General features: G+C 37.4%; 1 protein-coding gene across 1 annotated transcript; it reads right to left on the minus strand.

The window, feature by feature from the left end:
* Positions 1–1,872: 1,872 nt before the first annotated feature.
* LOC103700046 lies at positions 1,873–8,859 on the minus strand. Its single transcript, XM_039126687.1, has 4 exons — positions 8,761–8,859; positions 8,452–8,634; positions 4,409–6,040; positions 1,873–2,456 (listed from the first exon to the last, which is right to left on the minus strand). Exons 1-4 carry the CDS (start codon positions 8,776–8,778, stop codon positions 2,427–2,429), a joined length of 1,863 nt encoding a protein of 620 aa, XP_038982615.1. The 5' UTR covers positions 8,779–8,859; the 3' UTR covers positions 1,873–2,426.
* Between the last annotated feature and the right edge of the window lie 682 nt (positions 8,860–9,541).

A 9,541-nucleotide genomic window follows, 5' to 3' on the forward strand; every position in this document is an offset into this window, starting at 1 on the left:
AATGTAGTTACCAAACAGCAAACAGCTTTTTATAACAGCTCTACTCCAGACAGCTCTACTTCTAACAGCTCTACTTCCAACAGCTCTACTGCCAACAGCTCCCCCAAACAGGGCCTAAGAAGGATATCCAAAGAAATTAGCATCCACTCCATTTAAATTAAAATATAAAGAAACTACCCCCATTTTAGCTGGATCTTAGAGGCCATCCATTAAGAAGAGAACTACTGATGTTGCTCCGGCGGTCCAAAGTTCTAGTTAAGCCTTGATGCGGAGGTTCTCAATGTAGCATTCGAGGATTTCATTCCAAGGGCATGTCCACTTCAATATAACCCCACAGTTTATGATCCGCATGATATGCAGGATGTCATTTTTTTTTCCTTTTTTCAATTATTTTAAATTATAGTAGCTAAATATAATAAACAAATTGCTTTAATAGCTAAATTTTTGTTATATATTAAATAATAAACTTTAATAAAGGCAACCAGAAGTTTCCGTTAAGATTGGTTTCATTAATACTATCATTTACGAAGAACTCTATACAAACTGAAACTCCATATAGAAATTTCAATTATTGATACCAGCCCCCGGCACGATGCACAGGTAAGATTTTTCTTCTTTTTCTAATTGCTCTTGATATTTCTATTTTAAGGTAAACTTATTGTTCATGATATTCAATATAATGATATAATAAATTATAATAAGAAAAGGCTTCAACAACCAAATTTCTATTATATATTAAGCAATAAATATTAATAATGACTAGGCAGAAAGTTTCATCATAAGTAAACAAAGCATCAATACAAAAACTCCTATCATCAATAGTAGTATTATTAATGGCGATTACATGCGACGAATATAAGTCTATGTACAAGTTGGGCCCAATTAAGCAATAAAGTTTAATGATTGCCAATAGAAACTCCTATTATCCATGCCAATGTCCACGTGAAGAATGAAAAATTCCAAACAAGAGATCTCGTAGAAAAACTCCCATCACTAATACGAGCACCATTAATATTGGCTCCACATGATACATGGTCTATAATTTTTTTTCTCTTTTTTTTCAACTATTCTTGAAATACAATATAACAACATCCACATGGTGAACGAAGAATTTTGCACATGCTGAGCCGCATTAAGCAATGAGTTTTCACAATGAGGGAGCAAAAAGACCCATCATTATTACTAGCATCCACATGACGATTTGAAAATTTTGCATGAGCCTCCACATAGAATCTCACATCATTAATACTAAGCCCATGCAATAAACGAGGTAAGATTTTTTTTTTCAACTATTCTTGAAATACAATTTAATAATCTAACAAATTATAATAAATTTTAGTCTTCAATAGCCAATTTTCTATTACATTAAATAATTAATTTTAATGATGATTGAGAATATTAATATCAGCATTATCAATATCAACATCGAATAGAGAACCCTGCACAAGCTTATCCATTATATTTTAAACAGTGAACTTCAATGATAGCTTAGCACACTAATACCAACAACCATATTGTAAATGGAGAATCTACATAAACAAAGCGTTTATACATATATAGAAAATAAAGATTGCTAAAGCACTATACAGATTGATGAATGGATCGACTGACATAATTTTGTGCAACTTCAATGTCAAACAAATTTAGCATTATAACATGAATTCACCTTGTGGGTGGAAAACTAAAGCGCAGGCCATTCAAAATAGTTTCATCAAGCTGGTGAAGTCCTAAGCAAGCATACACCAAGAGAAAAGAGTGGTTTCGCTGACCCATTATCTAAGCAGGTTGAACAGATAGGTTTCCTCCAACTGGCCCAAGAAAAGAAACAAAAGATTGGGAGTGGAAAGAACCAGCACATCGTCCTCTCAATTTTGGCTGTAAATGTTAAACAGAATACAATACAATAATATTAAATTGCAAGAGTGCAGTCAAGTTTCGTAAACTACTACAGACATGCAATTAAAGCATCTGCCCACCATTCCAAAAAGGTATAGATGCATATATAGGACTTCTGCAAGCTAATACATGAATTAAACCAATATGAGTGTTGATTTTTAATGTAAAAGTTACAGATCAAAAGAAATTGTAAAATGGGATGACGGCAGTAAATTGACTCTCAATGATTATTCTTGGGGAAAAAGAAACAAATAAAACATAATATAGTGCATCAACTATTATAAATAGCTAAAACAATAGTCATATCTTGTGATTCTTCTGCAGTCAGTCTTTCAAATGTTCCCTTGAAGTCTCCTGCAGTAGTGGTACAAATATGCATGCCCGCTTTACTCAATACCGGGCAGCATCAGTAGAAACCATAGTACCAGCATCAATCAAGTCACAGTCCTCGACATCTGAAACAGACACTCTATATGCCTTCCTCCAAAGGTCCTCCCACATGTTCCTTGGATTGGTCAGGAAGCAACTCTTCACCATCTTTTTCTGGACAAGGCTATGAGCTGAAATAGGAGAAAAGATATCAAAAAGTGGGCACATATAGTTTTCACAGGGAAAACATATGACCGTATTTCATATGTTATGCAGCTGAGTCCTAAAGCAGCTTTCAAGCAGAAGAACAGGGTTGGTTTCCAGCTGAGTGCCTTATTCGTGAGGACTGTGACTTTCAGTAAGTTTCTGTCCAGGTCATTTTCCTTTCTAGATTAGAGTCCTTAATCTAATATTCTTCTTAATAGAAGAATTCCATTTTTCCAGCACAATTCTAAATAATTCCATTGGTGACTAGACTTTTTAGCCCCTTTCAATGGCAGAGAACTAAATTTATTAATCCTATTGTTACAATAAAAATAATATATTACTTACATCTTCAGCTTAAGGAAACTCACAATCATTTCATCTGTATTTTTGTGGTGTTTGATTCTTTCTATATCAAACTCCATTTCATTCCAATTCATAGCTATAATAGAGGAAGTTTTATAAATCAACATAAATCCTTCTGTGACTGTCAATCTAGAATCACCAAAGTTTGCCAGCCTATATTCATTGAAAGCAAGAGAATTCTAGAGATGCATGTGGATCTCTGAGTGATTCCAATTCATATGGTTGCAGATTTAAGCAATCCGACAAGACGAAACAACATCATTTTCCCCACCGATCAGAGAGATGGAGCAACCGAACAGTAAGCACTGAGATTGATCAACTTCACAATCTTTTGGAATGAATAGCAAAAGGATTTTATAGATCCAGGCGCTGAGAGTGCACATGTTAATCTTGACTGATACAATCAAGACCCACCTCAATGGAGTGATACTCTCTGTGACAAGTTTGGTAGAGAAGTACCCATAAAATATACATGAAAATCAAGCACGGGAGACATTGTCAGGACTCAAGCAAGGCTGCTATAGAAATCAATATCCATAACTCTCTCTGATAACTTTCAACCAAGATCCTCAATTAAAGAAGTTGGAAAGTTCAACACTTTAGTTCCACTAAAGCACCAAAACTTGTGCCCAAAGATGTTTATTGCAAGTTGTAGAATTCACAAAGATTGACAAAAGAATAACTTGAGGACTAGTTTTCTCCAGCTAGAACTAATGCAAGCAACCGTAAGTATTTACCAGAAGAGACCTTTAATGAAACGTATTGGAGTCTAGCCATCCAGGTCCCTAAATATCCCTAGGAACGTTAGTCTTTGAGGCAATCCCAGTCCCGAGCCTGTCTTTTGATTGTAGTCCATATATAGTTCATTCAAGAAAATTTTAGTTAGGCATTTGAGTTACAAAAGGATCCCATTGAAGATCTAATTTGTCAATTATCCGCAGCATTTGGAAAATATGTAACTTTTTTTTTGGTTACAAAAGCTGTTAAGAAAGTATAATACTATGAATAGGTCAAGTTCAGGATATTTTATCAGGATAATGTTCATATGGTAGTTCTGGAGTTCTTTTATAACATAATTATGTAACCTTAAATTGATGGTTTTGAAAATTAAAAAAGAGGTTGGATGCACATAAGACTTTGGTCCATTCTCAATGCCGGCATTGGAACACAAGTGGCTGCATTCCCTTTGTATTATAGTTAAAAAGGAAAGAGGAAGAGGAGGAAAAGGAGGTTGGATTAAAACCACTTCAGATTGGCCGCCCAACCTTGGCCAGAAAGAAAGGAGCCTGTATAGTTAAAAGCAAAGTTATTACTATCACTCATCTCATATAAAATCAATATTTCAGCAATCCATCTTCTACTGTTTCTTTTACTTATTTCTTGTCTTGGTTGCTTTCTATATTTAGTTGTATTTATATGTTTGATGTGTATGATTTTGAGTATCACTGATTTGTAAAGGGTTGTAATAAAAAGTGAGGTATGTCCATTTCCATGGATGTGCGAAAGCTAAAGAATTCACTCAGCAATCCATGTCTTAGTAGTTTCAGTAAAAAAGAAGGGGATAATCACTAACCTGACGAGCAACCTGTGCCACTCTCCTATTGTCTCTGGATGACTCCACTACTAAACTAGGTCTCTGAGGCTCCAGCGAGGCTTTTTGTTTATCACCGATCCTCTTTGATGCAATCTTTTTCTCTACGGAAACAGTTTCATTCTTGCTAACTGGAGATTCCCTCTTCCGCTTCCTCTGAAATGTCTTGAGAATTCTATCACTTCCAGCTTCAGCAGGTCCACTTGACCTGCAAGTCTTTTCACACTTCAAATCAGGATTCTCCAATAGAGCATCACCTGTTCCATGGATCATTTTTTTCTCATGCATAGAAACATCCAAATCCACTGCTACTCTATGGTCTGTTGTTGTTAACTTCGAACAATCTGTCGGCAAGGAGTCATTAGTATCATCATCAATAGTGTTAGTTGTTCTCAACAAAGGAGGCTCCCTGACATTATTTTCTTGACCAGGATGTCCACTTCTAGACTGCAGGTTCTTACAAATTTGGTTCACGGAATGCCAATTATGTTTTGTCACAGTTCTCCTGGTCATTATTATACTATTGCCATTCAAAAGCTCTGGCTTCTCATTATTTAATAATCTGCTCAAGTTAATCTCTCTATCTTTTGAAGTTTTACTATTTCCAGTGGATAGATAAGCCATACAAGAACTCTGAGTTTTCTGAGGTGCCTCACTGAGTGCCCTATGCAAAGTTTTATAAGATTTAGTCAAGTTATTTTCCACAACAATCTTAGAACAATTGATATCAGATGATCCATGACCTGACTTTCCATGAGAAGTACCGCAGCTGGTAGACTTCTTAACGAGCTTACCTCTTGCTCTTTGTTTTATCGAAGAAAGAGTCCTCAAATAATCAACATCATATGGTTCGCAATCTGCCTTTTCATGATAAGTACCACGGCTTGCACACTTCGCCACTAATTTCTGTCTAGTTCTTCGTTTCATTGAAGAAAGCCTGCTAGCTTGCTGGGTCACTTCTTTAGACACAAAGGGATTCCCCGCCTGATTTACTGTTTTGGCTGCCACGGCAAGATCTCCAGTTTTGGGCCTTTCGGCATTTCCATTCTCGCACACAGTTGTTTCATTCTTTAAGATTGACAAGTGGTCAACACTTTGCCCAGGCTGCTCTCTCCCAGTCAACAGATTCTGTTCAAATGCACGGATCCTTTGGGTGCATCCATTTCTAAAAAGATCTGGTTCTTTGCTACTCAGTATGAAGGATGCTAAATCATTTCTGTCAGCAGACTTATTTAATGCAGTTAGATCTTTTAATATTTCAGCTTTTTTTGCATTTTCAGTGCAGCAGCAATAGTGACCAACTACAGTTCTCTGACTCAAAGCAGTACAGTTAGTGTCAGATGTTGGAACATTCGTAGATCCACTCTTAGAACACAGCAGTGAATGAGAATTAGATTTGCATTCTTGGCAGCTGTCTTCATAGGTGCCATCACGATCTTTGCTTTGTTCATCCAAAAGCTTAGCTTGGGTGTTCTTCTTATTTTCCAACTCAGTTTTCACTATTTTCAATTCGGATCTAAGATAAGCTATTGTATCCTTTGCTTCATTGAACTGACCTTCAAGCTCCTGAATCTTTCTTACCTGACCTAAGTTTGCCCTTTCTGTTTCTTTTATCTGGAAAGCCAGTGTACCTTGTCAGTGGCAATCAGTCTTCTTAATTTTAAAAAAAGAAAAGAAATTCCAAGCAGATTGAGATTAATTGAGGTGGAGAACAACAGCATAACAATAAAAACTATTCAAAAATTGGGCATAAGAACAAAAACTAGTTAAGATAAAATCATAGTCACAGTATTCTCTGAGTTACCAAAATATTCTTCAATTAGTAATGAATTTTGGCTGAATTATCATCTGGTAACAAGTGAAATATTTACTAAAACTAGATAGGAATTCTAGAAAAATGAGGATTTATAAAGCTGATCCTAAATGGTCAGGACAAGGCTTGATAGTTGTGGTAATGACTGTGATTTATGAACAACTGATATATTTAGCCATTTATCAGAGTGCACAAATTACTCACAGCCAATTCATGAAATATCAACATGTTTTAATTGTAATTTCTTTAATCACTCACATGCTTGTATGACATGATCACCAAAAATTTTGTATAGTTAAAATTACCAAAAGATGGCCAAGCAATATGCACCATAGGGAGAAGCAATAAAATTCAAGCCATTCCAGTATGATTCAAATGGGTTCTTCAGCCAATCAATCCATAATGATCTCTGTAACAAATCACTAATCATGAGAACTTACACTTATCTGTAGGCAATAAAGCTTCCCTCAAGTTGAGAAAATGCATTGTATGTGCAAATAGAGATGGAATAACATGATGTGTGGTGAGACATATAGATTTAGAAACCACGAAATTGTTCATCTTTTACACATCTAGAAACACATCTATACCAAAATGTAGAGGACTCTACCAGCATTTATTTTATAATTGAAATTTACAATGTCGCCGATAGATGTGGAAGAGACCTACAGACACTTAAATTTACTCTTTGATTATCTTTTATATCTGTTCACCGTTTTATTTGCAGTATACATGCAGATGCAAACATATGTATGTATTCATGCGCATGCATATAAATGAATTAGATTTAGATATCAAAGTTGCAAATACATATACATGTATACAGGCGTGCACATAACAACAATAGTTGGTAACAGGAATACTCAACCCGCGACTATTATGAGATATTTGGTAGTGAAGGGCTATATGTGGTCAGTTTCATCTTCAATTTGATCTATGAAAGTGAACTTGAACCTTTGTAAATTGTAACAGTGTTTGGATGGATAAGATCAACCTACTTCACGTGCACGGAATTGAGCAACCTGTGCATTGAAGCATGCATCCAGTCTGTGGGGAAGAAGGATCAGCTAATTGAATCACGAATTCATGATTTGCATGTTTAAAAGATCTTGAAATTTTCTTCCAGCAAGCATATCTACCGCGTTCAGAGCTTCTCTTTCAACATACCAAAAATATTAATCCTATGGTGTTTAATGATTTTCGTAGTTCTCCCACATCAAAAAATATAACCTTCTTCTTTTAGAATGCAGAAATTTTCTAATATAAAAACTGTATTACTTTGTCAAAACTGGACTTAATCATCAACAGAAGAAGATACAAGCTACTCCAAGGTATATATGAAAATGATCTGTTTTCTGATGGCAATCATCATCAGCAATGCTGAAAACCTTATTCCTTAAGCGTTAACACAGTTAATCCAGCAGTGATCCTGGTCTTATCAATAGTTGGATGGAACTAGACGTGGGATGAAAAGGAAACAGACCTAACATAACTTATGCATAAATCATAAGGAAGGAGGGAACAGAGTGATATAGCCCCAAAGAGGAAGTGTGGCATGACAAGATCCATAAAACCAAGACAGAGAAAGGGATTTTGCCCATAACTTAAGGTGGGGAACTAAGCATCAGTTCATAGCTCGAGAAGAGAGTGTATGCATTGCAGTTTGCAACGTAATTTTAATGGCAATAATAATAACTGGAAGTAGCAGGAAGAAACTAGAAAGCAGACATGGCAAAAGTTTCTTCGAGCAAAACAAGCCGAGTACTTCAGCTATAGCAGTGGCAGATTTGACGAAACATCAAGGTTAGGCAAAGATTACTTTGAAGGGAATGGATTCTTAAAAAAAAATCCCGTTTTGATATCACTACTTTGCGAATCCCACATCCAATAAGAGATATAGAGGAGTGGTGGGAAAGAGAGAGTAGGGATTTTAGCCAGCAATAACGGTGCCGCACACCAACCACAAGGATTATTCTTCCTAAAGTCAAGTGCCATGACGTCTTCTGAGATAATCATAGCTTGCATCCCAGTCGAAAAGAAAGAATCAAAATTTAAATAATCCAAACAGACACGAACCCAGGAAAAGAACATCACAAGTAACTCTTTTGACCAAACAGATGCATAAGAATCGATATCAAGAGATCGCGACCTAAAAATAAAACAAGACCCTGCGTAGCCACGCATGTGGAATAAATGTAGCAGTGGCAACCACCTTTAAGTCCATGATGCTCTTGAGACGGAGAAGCGTCGCGAGAGCCTCCTCCTTGGCGAGGGACAGGCTGTGCTGCAACCGGATGGCCCTGCGCTCCGATTCAAGAATACGAGCTGCCGATTCCTTCGCCATGTTCAAGATCATGTCCGCGTACGCCCTCTTCAGCGCTGTCATTTTCTGATCCTACAAACCAAAAAAAAATTTAAAAAAAATTAAAGAAACGAGATGAAGAAGAACGAGAGCAGGTGAGAGAAATGGCGTCGGGGTTTTTTTTTTTTTTTTTTTTGATATCTTTTATGAAGTGGGTACCTCGGAATCCTCCATCATCGGCGGAAGAGAGAGGAGTCGGTCGTTGGCGGGTCGGCGGAAGGAAGGGAAGGCGAAGTGGGCTGCGGTTTTACCCCAGTTTCCTCACGCTACCGCCCCTGGTCTTTCTCTATATTTACTGCTGTTTGGCGATTCAAATCCCCAATTCGAATTTCTGACCCTTTTTTCTTTCTGGCAACTGACGCGGTGGACCAATGGACGACCGAAGTTCTGGAAATACCACGACCACGTCCGGATGCGTCATGCCGCTCCAAAAATGCGTTGCTTGGCGCGGGATCGAGCTGGGAGCGTTTGTGGTGACTTTGGTCCGCTGAGACACGTGGCGGTAGCAACATGACCCTGCGGTTATGCGTTCTTCCGCCGTGTAACGAAACCGTCAACACTGGTCAACGGCAGCGTTCCCCGAAGACGGGCTTGAGCCCGTGTTTTTGATGGGTTGACGTCACTGCTCTTCAGTCGGGCTTAAAAATACGACCCAGATTGAACATGGGCTGAGTACAGCCAGTTTTTACAAGCCCGATAAGTTAAAAAAAAAATTCCTTGATTTACGACATAGAGTGGAAGTGCCAGTTTATCGAGTTCTTGGACCGAGTGATCTGAAGCTGTTTCCCATCTTCATCAGGGCTGGACAAGGGTTGTATCTTCCACACGAACGACTGATCCACCTTCTTTCACGAGAAACCACTATTAGGTCATGCAATGGTCGCTTTAGTATCCATGTGAGTAGATGAATGAAATAGTTCATAGCACTTCGAAAGCTGTG

The sequence above is a fragment of the Phoenix dactylifera genome, chromosome 1, assembly GCF_009389715.1.
Source record: "Phoenix dactylifera cultivar Barhee BC4 chromosome 1, palm_55x_up_171113_PBpolish2nd_filt_p, whole genome shotgun sequence".
Lineage (NCBI taxonomy): Eukaryota > Viridiplantae > Streptophyta > Magnoliopsida > Arecales > Arecaceae > Phoenix > Phoenix dactylifera.

Bases quoted from the DNA above. Each gene is read 5' to 3' on its own strand.
- LOC103700046 (XM_039126687.1), bottom strand. The intron at 6,041-8,451 runs GTGGTTGCCACT...CTGGCTTTCCAG, and splicing joins AGAGCATCATGGACTTAAAG to ATAAAAGAAACAGAAAGGGC. The intron at 2,457-4,408 runs GTTAGTGATTAT...CTCCTATTTCAG, and splicing joins TGGCACAGGTTGCTCGTCAG to CTCATAGCCTTGTCCAGAAA.